Source organism: Phaethon aethereus (assembly GCF_964289735.1).
Source record: "Phaethon aethereus genome assembly, chromosome: 10".
NCBI lineage: Eukaryota > Metazoa > Chordata > Aves > Phaethontiformes > Phaethontidae > Phaethon > Phaethon aethereus.
Window position 1 is genome coordinate 4936616 of NC_138586.1, and position 14401 is coordinate 4951016.

The window sequence follows — 14401 nt, forward strand, 5'->3', positions numbered from 1 at the left end:
GACCTCTTGTAAAGATGCTATCTAATTGTGGAGTGAGCTTATTCAGCTGGAGAACTGACAGAGTTCCTTGTAAATGTATTTCTGTAATGAAAGAAACTCGATGCATTACAAGTTGCTGTTCAGGCATGTGATCTTCGTGTTTGTTTGTTTGTTCTTGATGTTTTTTCCTTTCCCTGTCTTTAAATTGTAATGTCTCATTCTTGGATGATGTTTTTGTGCATTGCATCTCACTTAACTGTTGTTCAGTTTTGGATTCATTTCTTCACTACATAACAGATTTTCTGTTTGACAATGCTATAGAGTTTCCATTCGATTGCATCTGTTGGACTGGAGATTGTTTCTTGACATACTTGTGCTTTCATCCAACTGTTTGTCTGGTTCAAGGTTTGTAAATGTCCGAAGTGGGAGCTCATGCTTTGGATACTCGCACTACTCTAAGAACCTGTAATGACGCTTGCATTGGTGCACCCGATACTCCTAAGACATTTGTTGCTTGTATCTGCTGAGGGTGATTTAAGCTCAATGACAGGTTACTGTAATTTTATTTGTTTCTTTGAAGAAACACCAAATAAAAAGTTGAAAAAAAAAAAAAAGGAAGAGTAACAAGCTCTTACTAATGCAGGTGGAGTCATGCACAAAAATAACTCTTTAGACTTTTAATGATTCAGTAATAAAACCTGGATAATACAAGTTTAATGGTCTTTCAGAATTTCCATAACCGCTGTGATTATGTGACATTGCAGAGGCATTGCCAGTTGGAGCAAATGATACATACATAAGACAAAATTTTGCAAAATGTTTCCCTTCTACCTAGTAATGCTTTCTTGATCTCTTGCTGCTTACAGGGTTTTACAAACTGGAATAAGAGAGATTTTAACCAGTTTATTAAAGCTAATGAGAAATATGGTCGCGACGATATAGACAATATTGCCCGTGAGGTGGAGGGAAAGTCCCCTGAGGAGGTCATTGAGTATTCAGGTTTGAGATATTTTGAAATGTATTTCTTAATCACGTGGTATCACCATAATTTTTGCTACATGTTCTTTTAAAATCACAAGATATAGATTTGGATGTGTATAAGCATTTTTAAAAATTTGTTTGAAGTACATGATGGTTCTTTTCAGAAGACTTAATTCTGTTAAAAAACATATAAATATGCTTTCAGCTGCCTTTATCCCTCCTTAGCCAGAATTTAGAACTTGGTATAGTTAATTTACGTTGACAACATGGTCTTGTGGAATCATGAAGGTGTCTTGTAGTGATTTTTTTATGCTATGAATATATATGCTATTTTAGGTAGTACACTGTATCTTTGTCTTTTGTATTTACACAGAACTTTTTAATTATACAGAATTCTTCCTCTTTCATCCTTGGATTTAATTTTACTAAATGCCTTCGTAAAATTTAACTTTGCCATACCCTTCCTATAGCTTAACAAGGAAGAGCTCCACAAGAATCCCTTCAAAGTGTTGAATTTATTTTGGGCTGGCTTAAAGATGTCCCCGGAGAAGCCACAAATTATTAGCTTTTATAACAGATAGACTAAGTAGTCTCTGACCTTAGAGATAGCTAGTGAAAACTGAAATATGAATGTTTCACTGTTAGTCTAGTAGCTATAACTTGTTTTGCCATTGTTATGAAAAGGTATCCTTAAAAGTAATTTTTTCAGGGTTTTACATTAATTAGGTTGAATGTAGACTTTGTTACAGTTGTTATTAGACCTTTGCTTACAGTTAACTTTTAAAGACATTGAATAAAGGGTCTGTGCAAGTTTATTTCTTGGCTAGCATAATAAAAGGGAGAGTATTAGTAAATCTTTTAAGATTTAATGGAACCACGAGCTGCATTCCTTTTTTTGCTGGAGTGCCTCAACTGAGTGAAGTGGTAAGAGTAGAGAAAAATATTTTAATTTTACGAATTGTGTTTTGCATTTTTAGCTGTTTTCTGGGAACGTTGTAATGAACTACAAGACATTGAGAGGATTATGGCTCAAATTGAACGAGGAGAGGCAAGAATTCAGCGGAGGATCAGTATCAAGAAAGCCCTTGATGCCAAAGTAATCATTGCGGGTTTTTTCTTTTCGGCAGCTGACGTCTTCGAAATCCTTTCAGAAAAGGAATCATTGGGGATGGGAGTTCTGTCTTTTTATATAGCATAGATAGTATTCCATGTATCAGTAATCTACACTAACATGTGATAAATCCTTGATGTAATATTGTATGTTTAATAGTCCTTATTTTTGTTTTGCATTCAGATTGCAAGGTATAAAGCACCTTTTCATCAGCTGCGTATTCAATATGGAACAAACAAAGGGAAAAATTACACAGAAGAGGAAGACAGATTTTTGATATGCATGTTACACAAGATGGGCTTTGACAAAGAAAACGTGTACGAGGAACTAAGGCAGTGTGTGCGCAATGCGCCTCAGTTCAGATTTGACTGGTTTATCAAATCTAGAACAGCAATGGTAGGTATCAGTTACATGGACTAAGTCATGATGTGAAGTATCTTGTTCCTTTTTTTAAGCACCATCACAGAAAATTTGGATTTGTGCCAGATTATTGGAGTCTAGGAACCAAGTGCTGAAAGAATAACTCTATTTTTTAGTCTCACTTCTAGTTTTTAATAAAATAACCTTTTTCCTTAGTACAGCAAACAACACAATACAGCTGAAACAAACGGATTAGAAAACCTGCCAAGCTGAAGTCCCATGTTACCCAAAGGGATTAATGCAGAGGTAGACTATCCTTACAAATATTCTTGTTACTTTTATTGCAAACTACAAGTTTTACCAAACAATGTCTTTTAAAATATGACTGCTTTTCAGACTTACTGGACAAAATTAAAGACTGAAAACATCTGAATTATACATTGGGAGAAATGAACAGCTTTTCTGATATTGGTATTTAGTATCTAAAAGCATGAGGAAATTTAGTGACTCATGTAAAAGTTAATCATTGAAGCCATTGATTTAAAATGCACTTCGTAGTTGTGAATAAGGATTATCACATGCAAGTGCTTAAATTTTTTTTACTTTTCTGAAGATTTTGTTCATACTTAGAGAATATAATACAAGTTTAATAGCAAGTAGACTAGTAGTCTGAATTTTAGCTGTTTTTTTTTTTTTTTTGCTTTCTCTGAAGAGCAGAGCCATTCCTTTCTGATTTAGTCACTAAGGGGGAAGTGATAACACTAGCAGAAGCTTTGGTGATTGCAAATAATGAGCTACATAGGTACCAACTTCAGAATATGGGACTCTTAATGATAAAAAGCTGTTAGCTCTGCCCTGGAATTTTTGCTCATATCTCCCCTGATTCAATTCCTTTTTCTTATGAGTAAAATTTTTTAAGTCTGTGCACCTTATGTAAGAAACACATGTGCATGTTCGTGTGAATGTATTTATGTGGGAAAAATGTACTGCCAAATTTTTTTATAATACTGGAAATAACTTCATCGTACTTGTGATGAGCGAGAGCTGGAACATTTTTTTTTTTCCTGTCTCCTTGAATACAAAACCATATTGATCGTAGCTGACACAAAAGAGTGGAGGACACCGTCCCTTATACAGCTGTCATAGATTCTCCCCATTGTCTTGTAAGCAAATTTCTAATTAAATGCTATGCTGCAGTCATGTAACTTAAATGTTACATTTCATATACAAATCTGGATTTTTTTTTTTAGTAGTTTAGTCTTGCAGTTGCAGAACCACTGTGCCTTATTGTTTACTGTCTTCATTTCCTGGCCTCAGGATGTGTTTATAAAATGTTCTTTCAGAGTCCTGGGTACTGCACTAAGAATAAATAAAACATAAGATAAAATATTTAAAACGTGTATTTGAACAGGTAGGAATATTTGCTTTTCCCAATGCTACTTAAAATTACGCAATACAATTTCTACTTGATATTTCAGCAATTAAAGTGTTTCTGGATAGTGCAGCAGTTAGCCCTTAATTAAAAAGAATTACAAGCTGTACTTGCCAAAATGTCTGTTTGAAGAAATACTGGATTTTATCATTATAAAGAGAAACCTCCAGTATTTAGTCTATTATCAAGTTTCTTTTAAGTTGTCTTAAGGAATCCATTTAAGTAAATCATAGAAATGGGTACTAGAAATTAAAAATGTAGCTCAACGTTTAATATTAGTTGACATATAGTTAAGTCAGGGTAGAGTTAAATATTCAATTCAAATATTCTTGCAGATCCTTATGTTCAGTGTAATTTTCTTCTTAAAGGGGGTAGGAATCACTTGCAAAAATGAAGAAGTATGTTCTGTGGTGTGCAATGCTGAAATTTAGGCACTGGAAATATAGTGAATCTTTTTGCTTATGTTTTCTTTTAAAATTCTATCCATTAATAATAATATTTTTAGTTTTTCTGCTAGTTGAAAAAGAATAGTATGAAAATACAAGGCTAAAGTAATCTTTCGCTTTCAACATGCATTTAATTTTCTTAAATGTTTTAAATTGTCATGATATGTATGGTTTAGTAGTTTATAACTGCCAATCACTGATATATTTTATGTATTCAAATATCCTGACATTTATGGAAGTATTAATTTCTATGGATCCATTTTGCAGTAGCTTGTTGGTAATTTTTATGAAGAAATATGCTGGAAAGTCACTTGACAGCAAGAATAATGAACCAAGTATAAATACAAAACTTTAAAAGGGGTAAATAGTAACTTCAGTGAAAGTGGATAAAATTTCTTAGAATACTGAAATTCACATGTAACAAAGGGTAATTTTGAGATCACATTTAAACTGATATGAAACAAGATAGAAAGGGTAGCATAATCCTGAAAAGGATTTACCAGGCTCTTCGAGAAAGCTTTGTGTTCTACTAACCACTAGATGGCTCTTGAATTCCATATAAATAGCTAATTTATCTTCCATATTCCTATTTCTATTTCTTCTCCTTCTGAAGATTTCTCTTTGGAAAACAAAAATTCTGCTTCATTTATTTATTCCAAAACCAGATGGTTTACCCAAAATGGAACTTTTCAAAAAGACTGAGAGTGCTTAAAATTGTAATTTAATTTTTTTTTTTTAACTAGGCACAGAAGATTAAATTTTTAAGTTTAGTTGTTATTGTTCTTTTATTTCTGTCCATGCAGGAAGAATGCAGAATATCATGGCAGTAGTGAATCATGTGTCTTTTTTCTGAAGTTATAAATTATGCATATTCTCTACCTTTCTGCAAACCCTACTCAGTATAAGACAAATGACTCCTTTGTAAATACAGGAGTGTACGGGCCTGTTGACAGAGCTTAGGACTACTTTCACTCCCAAGTCAGCATCTCTGCCTTCAGTCATGCAGAAGGTGATGGTTCAGTGCTCCCATCTTATTTATTGCAATACTAGTCTTTATAGCTATGAAGAGGTGAGCAAAGTACATCTTATCTCTTTCCATCCTGAAGAGAAACATATCAGGCCACACTGAATAGAATCTCATCGCTAAAGGTGCAAGGCATTTTAAACTCTTAAGTGTATTTTTATAGTAACAAAATGGAATGGATCAGTCCATATTGAAATTTCAGTAGCTCAGTGTAGGGTTTGTCATGCAGATTCTTTCTGATGGTGGATGTAGAAGAAACCTGTGTGCATGTCAAATGCTTCTGTGATTCTCCGAGAAAATTGTTTTTTGAGTCCATCCTCTGTCCACAGCCTGTTGGAGTAGCAGTCCATGTGGAAAATGTAGCCATGAACCTATATACTTAATAAATGTATGTATTTATGCAATCATTTTTCCCCAGGAAAGAGGAGGATTTTTCTTAGGGCTTTAGGCAAATGGACCAAGGTTATTTCTTAGTCCTTTCTGATTTATTGTTTGTCTTTGAATTTAACACAAACCAATCTCTCATACTAGAAAAGATCTAGCTGATTGTTATTATGGAGCAGCTTGTCACCAGTCTTTACCTACAGCTTCTAAGTCTTTAGTGTGATGTACGCATTTAAATGATGTAAAATGCTTCTGACGTTGATAATTGTCTTTCTGCTTTTGTCTTTTACTTTTTATCATCTCTATTAATCTATAGAGTGTAGTCTTTTGGTACAGAGACTCTCTTTTGTTCTATGTTTGGGGATGCAATGTATGCTGGAAGGCTTGCACTCAAGTTTTATCAGGCTTATTGCCTTTTTATCTAATAACTATTGTGTGGGTGGAATTTGACAGTTTTCATTGGTTGAAGTGAGAGTATTTTAGCTCCAGCAGGACTGTCACAAGCATGGTGCCCTGTACTATGGGGCCTGGGGTTACTTTTACATTGATGTGGTAGAAATGACTCATTATAATACTCTCTTTGCAAAACTACATGCATGAGACTGGAATGTTTCCAGTAGAAAGCTGTAAAGAAAAATGTCCTGAATAATTTTATCTTTAGTGGCAAAAGACCTTCATGTGGTGGCAGGATTCTCAGTGTCCATTCTGAACTACACAGCTTTCACCCAAGGCCATGGAGCATCCTTCGTAGAGGAATCTGTGGAAACTACAGAACTTAAGGAATGTGGTTAAGCTTGAGGGTATTGACATCTCAAAGATGAGTCATATGCTTGACTGTTTCAGAACATTCAGGATCAAGAAAGCGTGCAGGCTGAATTGTTTTCCATCATGTAACATGATGGCTGAGGCAATATACGCTTTACAGATGCTGAGAAAATAGAGACTAATTTCTGGGCAAAAAGGTCACCTGTTCACTTCATTGCAAATAGACCAGTTGTAGGTTGAGATTTATGCTACTAGGTAATTCTAGGATAGCTTGTGGTTCAAAAATTGCTTCATTGAATTTAATAGAGATAAGACATATTTTTCCAGCCTTTTTTCCTCAGAAAAAAGCTTCCTGCTTTGAGTTGAAAAGAAAGGCCCATAGAATCTCTGTTCCCACATACTGAATAATTGTAATAAAAACAAGTACTGTTATGTATTTGGTAAGAGATTTTTTTTTTTTTTGAGATGGGATACAAGGAACTGTCCAAGTCAAATGAGTTCTATTAACCAAGGCAACTGTTATTAACTGCAATGCAGATACTTTGACTTGTATTGGAAATATTTTTTTAATGTATAAATGACTTCATGGAATTTAATCTTAATAACTTTCAGGTGGCTTGGAAGCCTTGATGCTAAAAACATCTAGGGCCTGCTACCTTTTAGATGCTCTTTGACTGAAAATACAACAGTGAATTCATGATTTAAGATGGGATAGATTTTTGCCAGTTTGGAGCTCTACAGTGTCTTATCACAAAAAACTAGTCTGTGTGCCACAGAAAAGTATTGCTTAAGATACCTTTGATTCCTTTAATCTCTGCTTTAAAGATATACTTGAAGACTTCTTTTCTTAAAATCTGGCATAGTGTGCTGGCAGGCTGTAATTTGCTTCATCTAAACAAGATGAAAGATCGGATCAGTCTTTTGGAGTGTCAGTTGGGAAGATACAGACAATCCTGAAAAGTTTCTGTCAGGAAGTTGAATATTTCCATAAATCTCTATTTATAAAGAAGGTTATACTAAGGTAAAGACAGATGAACAACAACTAAGCTAATCTTATTAGTACATGAATATTGAACGTTTTTAAAAACTTAAGTATTTTGGAATTCAAGAATTTTGAACATATTTATGTAAAATAGAGAATTTGTATAATTTATTTAGATATTTTGATGTTTTCTGTTTCCTTAGGAGTTTCAGAGACGCTGTAATACTCTCATATCGTTAATAGAAAAAGAAAATATGGAAATTGAGGAAAAAGAAAGAGCTGAAAAGAAGAAAAGAGGAGCAAAAGTTACAGCAGTATGTTTAGCAGTACTTACTTTACTTCTGGTGGGGCAGAATTCAATTACATTTTGTTAGAAAATAAAAAAGATAATTATAGCCACTGTTTGTTTTATTATAAGCTGTCCATTGAGAGATTAAACTGAAATACTTGTCTATTCACAGCTCTCCTAGATTTTATGTAGGTATTCCCAATTCATAGTATTTTGGGGCTTCTTTTTTCTTGAGAAGAGTCTTTTGTTTAAGTAGCAGAGGAAGACTCTTTTTAAGAAAACATAGCATTGCCCTCTTTCTACCTACATATTTACGTCACCTGTTTGTTTCAGTTTAATATTAGATTGTTATTCCTCCCCTACATAGTTCCTGGAAGAAGAAATGATAAGAAGTGCTTCTTTTATTTTGAAGAGTTGTCATCTTTAGAACAGAATTGTTTATAAGTCAAAGTCCTGATCTTTTCATCCAATTCATGGTATGTGTGGCACCTGTACCATTGAGGCCACGTAAAGATTTTAAGGAGACAAAAAGGGTAGCAGAATTCAGTGTCTAAATATGCGATTTTTGTTTGCTCTTCCGTTATATCCTACAAAGCTGAATTGAAAAATAAAATACATTAGGGTCACTTACCCTCTTTTTGAATAGTTAGTCATGTACTTCAATTTATTTTTTATAATGCTGCCATTTCATTGAATTTATAAAAGACTTTTTTTTTGCATTTTAGTCACAGAAGAGAAAAGCAGATTTGGCTACTGAGAACTCTGGAAAAAAAGATGCTAAGAAAGTGAAGTCGTGAACCTGAAAGCTGAATGCTAAATGTACAACTGCCACTTTCTTCTCTCCATCTACAAGTATTAATTGCCAACTTCTTTGTATTCATGGTACTCTCCCCCAAATCCCATGGTTTAATTTTGCAACTTTTGTATACTTCACAATGTCTTTCTTTACCTAAAATGTGTAGCTTTATCTCTTATGCATTCCAGTATTTTTGTGTACTGTATTTTGTGAGTTTCATGTCTTCGGCAAAATTACTCAGTCCTTGTTCTTTTGAAGCTTGTGCTGAGGTTTTAGCTTTTATATGTTTTATATGCTGCTGCTTTGAAAGAAAACCTAGATTCTATAGCTGTATTATTGTTGTTTCGTATTTTAAATTTATATGGCTGTTGGAAAATAAACTGACTTAATTATTTGAAGAGAAATATACTTCACCTTTGTTTTCCCTACCTTCTCTTCCTTTTTTGCATAGCTACATTTAGAGTGAATGTTAAGGTTTGTATAATTGTGCCTTCATCATTGATCAGATTTTTTTTCAGAGGAGTACTTAGATAGGATCAGGAGCATGACAGAACAAAAAAAAAATCTGATTAGACTGACATACTTGTTTGCTGTCAGCATTAAATTGACATTTTTCACTGAAATGTTTGGAAGGAAAGCCAGCAAAAACCTATGCTTTTTTTTTCTTTTATCACTGGTTTCTGCTGGGCTTTGTACATACTTAAACACAGGATGAGGTGTTTTTCAGAGTGACCTCTAGGTGAAAACTTTTCTATGCCTAATAAACTGAAGTAGTCAACTAACAGCTTCTTTAAGTAACAAACGAAAATGCTTCATCTCCTAGTTTGTAGACTGCTCAGTTATGCTGCCTTGTGCTAAAAGATCTTTGCTGCTCTAATTATCTCTGCTAACTTTCTGCTTTTACCTTTGATTCACTGTGTCAGTCGGAAGCAATGGGGATATGTTATGAAGTGCTCCTTTTTAGTATTTCTATTTTAATGAAGGGATGAAAGTGTTGGATGTATGATTTTTTTGACTTTGCAAGAATGGCCTTTGTTAAGCAGGTTCATAGTTTCTGCTCACCTTGGAATCTCTGCCTTTCCCGGATCAGTAGAACAGTGACTGTGACACCTAATGTTTTACTTTAATCTTCTGTCTCTGATCTGGTGTTTAGTATAGACCTTGCTACAGTGAGACATGCCCTCATAATGTCAAGTCTAGGTTAATGCAGTGTGCTTCACATGGTGCTTCCCTTGAAGACTACTTGTAAATTTCTTCTAGTGCAGTTTGCTTCCTTCTGTGGTTTGAGGTGTTTTGAGATGCAAAAGCTTCTTTAAACTCTTTGTATTTCATGCTTTTTGTTGGCTAAATTTATCCATATTTGTAAAATTCAGAACTTCGTAAAAAGTTCTTGAGTCTTAGGACAGAGGTCTGCCTGTATTCTTTTATGTCATTTCAAATATATTGGAATATCTTTGAAGTTTTCTGTAAGTTTTTCGTAAGCTTGACGAGTAATTTCCAGCCTTACTTGATAGTCTGTTTGAGGTTTGGGGCAAAATGAGCGTGATGACTTCGTTGAGCATTTTGAAAGATAATTTGATTTCCTATTTTGGAAGGGAGCTTTTGTTTGGGGACCAAGCTTTTAATTGTTTCACTGGGCTCTTAATTTGTAAGACTCGTAGCGTAAAAAAGGGTATTCATCTGTTGAGATTCACCTGATGAGTTGAGAGCTATGTTTGATAATGATGAGGTGCAACTTCCAGGCAGGTTAGTGATGGGTGTCAGTGAATGCTTTTAAATGAGTATGCAACCCGGATGGGATAGATCTGCTCAGAAAAGAAGAATGTCTTTTCAAATAGTATTTTTGGTATTGGAGTAGTTGACGTCCTGCTTTGTCCTTGGGAGAAGGACATCCTGTGTAATTATGGGCTGGGAAAAGTCTCTGCAGCTACATACATATATAATCACAAATCCCTGGAGCATTGCTATTAATAGAGAGAGGAAGTTGCCTTATTTACGTTTGCTTTTTGGCTTCTGTGTCACTCAGTAAGTTTATGACCTCGAATTATAAAAACAAATAAAAAGAAGAGGGAAATAAAAGGCTGGAAGAGCCAATTGAATTTTTGCTGAATTACATGGCTAGGTCTAGACCGTATTCCATTGCTCCTATTTAGCATCGGGTGAATATTTTAAAATGTTAAGTCTTGAAATAAGTGTATTCTAGTTTTGTTTATTGTTGATTAACTTTCTTTGACTTGCATGTCTCTGTGTATCCAGTTTCTCTGTGTTGCAAAGTGTATGGAAAGTCTTAAAACGGTGATATCTCAACTTGTTCTTTTATGCAGATTTCTTGATTTGAGTTACCACTTGAGTTAATGCTCACTTTTCTCCTTCAATGATATTATATACTAGCTATATAGCAAAAGATCACGCAATTGTTCTTCCAGATATTATCCTCTTGATCAGACAGCTTCTCTGAAGAATGATAGATGCTCCCAGGTACTATCTGTTATCTCTTACAGTCTGTAGTTCCTAGTTAAACTGAATGTGCTGTTGAGCAACAGTCCTTGAGAGCACTTGTACACTGTATACTAGTTCCTCAGCATATTGAGTCTTCCCATCCATCATGTCCCACAGTGATAACTAAAGAAAATTGCTAACAGCTGCTGGTCAGGATTAAAGTAAAATGGATCTTTCTTTTTCCATTTTTGTTCTTCTAGTTGCAGATACTGCTAGGCACATTCTGTGTACGTATCTAAATGATATGCTGCTGTGACTCAAAATTAGATGGACTGAAATAAAGGAATCTTCTTACTTTTAACTACTATTTTCTTAGGTGAGGAATACTGTTTGTAAGAGAATTGTAAGCACTGAATTTAACCTGATACAAAACTTATGAAAAATCTGGGCCTTTAGGCAATTTGATAGTCACCCAAGAATATTACGCGATATAAGATTTTGAAAGTAATTTAGTGTTTCCTTTTGAACAGACAACTAAAATTTGATTGTGTTAGCATTAGGCTTGGAGAAAGAAAAAGTAGTCATCTTTCACACATCAGGTAGTGCACGTTACATCCTGAGAGAGGTCACAACAATTGTGTTCTTTTTCTTTTCACATATTCATTGCTTTCAAATGATCAGTCCTTTTATTTTTGAGTTATGTTAGTGATGACAATAAAGTCACACAGCTGACCATCTTAATTCTATTTAAATTCAATTTATTACAATAACATAGAGAAGGAATAAAGCTTTCTCCCTGCTGGTAATCTTAGACGATCTTTAGATACTGTTTGCACAAAGCATTACTATACTAAAATATTAAGAATTTTTTCTTGTAGATTAGCATTGCTTGTTTGATTTAGTGCTAATGCTGGTTTATGGTTTAAAAAAAAAAATCTAGCTTTCACTCTTTGATATCATAAGCAAGAGGTACAGTGTACAGAAATTAATCAGAATCTTTCTAAATGCCTGATGGAAGTAACTTCTGTTATGCAGCTCCTGCAGCACCTGCAGTTCCTGCTGTGCACTGCTATGATACAGGCGCTCTCTGTGCATGCCGCTTCCCCAGGTTCAGTGGAGGGATTAAGTACTTTCAGTGATCACAAATTAATGCCAAAGCTAAAAAACGTGGGCCTTACAGGTTGAAAAAGCATATGGAGTTTTGCAGTCAGCAGCGGTTTGTGTGAATGTAAAGTGACATGGCTGGTGCAGACATTGGCACTTGTCATGTTGGGATGAGTTTGATCACTGACTGTAGTTCTGATCTGGTTAACATAGCTTGACAGTTGTTATATTTTACTTAAGTTTATCTAGTCTGTGTACTTGGCTTCGAGCATGTACGTAAATGCTTTGGTGGGTCACAGTTATAATATCTGATACGTTCTTTTTCTGAAAGAGTTGAACTTGTTTTGCATATTTTGAAATGTAATGTACCCTAATTGCATTTGCATGGTAACCATCCTTTCGTAAGAGCCTTAATAGGAGTAACATTTGCTGCCTCAAAGGTATGTCTACATTGTGTTGTTGAAAGATAATTTCTGAACTTTTTCAAATTGAGATTTGTTTCTTAAGCTGTATATATATGAAAATAAAAACTAATATGAACATGACATCTTCTGGTAATTATACTTCTGGTACAGATGGGCCCATGCACTTGGACACTGTTCCATATAGTCTGATTTGTTTTCGTTGCTCTTGTGCCTCTCAACCTCCAGGCTGTGGTAGCTGAATGTAAAGGGGGCGGGATGTGGCTGTTCCACATCGTTTTCAAACTTTAATTTCCTGTAATCTAAAATAAAATACTAGGAGTGCCTGTATTTTTGTGACAGCCTTGTCTGTGTTGTCTTTTAGTATGGTATGATACAATGTATGTTGGTCCTGTATTAAAGTATATTAATGTTTTTCTGTTATTCCATACCTCTGGTGTGTTACTAAAGTAAAATACTTTGGACCTTAAGCCTAGGAGACATAGAATGGTAAGGACCAGGAATTTTGTCACTGCAGCTGTTGATCACTAGTAGACATGCTAGATATTCTGCTTGGAGGGGTGCATGCCCTAAATGAATGCTCAGCTTTCCACTTTTTTTCTCAGGACAACCCCCTAGATATAAAAGGAGAGACAAGGAGGAGCTCTGGAAGACCAGTTTATCCTGGCATTGGCTCGTAGCAATTCTATCTGCTTCACAGTGATTTTGGTAGACCTCACTTTTTTTCAGGTGAGGCACCTAGACCAGGAAGAAGGAGCTGGGAAGAGACGTGGATCGCCTTACTTCATACTCAGTAGTAGGCCAAAACAATTGTTGCGTTCACTACACGAACTATAGTTCTTTCAGATAGCTTTGCTCAGTGCCAGCCTGAGCATGATCCCATAGCTGGTTTCTACTTCTTGCATGTTCTCTGTGGCAGTCTACCAGCACTAAAGTCTACTGTTTTCAAGTTTTTCGTGGAAGCAGTACCTGCTGAATCTTCTGGAGAAAGGTGCTCTGTTCAAACATCAGAACGTTTAATGGGAACAATGATGCTGTCTGCAGAGCTACTCAGTAGCTGTGGAGTTCGATGTTGTCACGGGATGATCGTTCTCACTGTATGCATTCAGTGTATTTGGGAAGGTCAGGCTATAGACACCTTTTTCAGGGAACAGACCTTGTTATTTTTACATGGTGGTTTCTTCCCATAAGAAAACAGGCTGAAAAGTCATCCTCCTTTATCTTCTCATTTGTTAACCAGGTGGACACTGCTGAAGGCCATAAAATCTTAAATTCCACTCACTAGTTTGGTAAATGGCATTCAGTATGTGTTGTCTTTCTCTAGCTTTACAGGTGGATGTCCCTCAGGAGACCCCAGTGAGGGTTTGTAGTTCAGTAAGACTTCTGTTATTTCTCTTTCCTTAGAACTTGTGCTGTCACGTATTCTTAAGATGGCCTTCCAAATTTCTAGATACATTGATTCTCATGTCTCTATTCCATCAGGTTTTTTTGTGGGTTTTGGTTGGTTTTTTTTGTTTGGTTGCTTTTTTCCCCCCTCTTATATTTTGTCATTTCTGCTTAGGAAAAGAAAAAAAGTGTATTGACTACTTGAGTATTTCAAATTATTAAAGTAATCTGAAGGATGATAGTCCTTAGACTCATAAAATTATAGTTGACATTTTGTGAAGAGAGTGCAAACTGTGGTGCACACTGGTGGTTTATGAATTTCGTGAAACTTCTACAAAATTCCAAGCATATATCCGTGCTGTTAGCAGTCAGTCCTCACTTCTAAATATAGTACAGCATTTTGTTCAAGTAGTAACTCATTACAGTTTAGGGTTCTCAAAGAAATTGGCTGCTATAAATTTTTAATCATTCACCTTGAGGAACTGGCTATAAGATACTGTC

General features: G+C 35.1%; 1 protein-coding gene across 1 annotated transcript in view; it reads left to right on the forward strand.

Annotated features, from left to right (window-relative positions):
- Positions 1-8617, forward strand: part of LOC309408510 (putative global transcription activator SNF2L1) — a gene marked incomplete at its 5' end in the record, with an annotated part of 32402 nt that extends 23785 nt beyond the window's left edge. The window contains 5 exons of the mRNA XM_082004346.1: positions 846-978; positions 1938-2056; positions 2255-2467; positions 7668-7778; positions 8479-8617. Coding sequence (XP_081860472.1) covers positions 846-978; positions 1938-2056; positions 2255-2467; positions 7668-7778; positions 8479-8550 — 648 coding nt within the window. The 3' untranslated portion in view covers positions 8551-8617. The remainder of the gene's footprint in view (positions 1-845; positions 979-1937; positions 2057-2254; positions 2468-7667; positions 7779-8478) is intronic.
- Positions 8618-14401: the final 5784 nt, after the last annotated feature.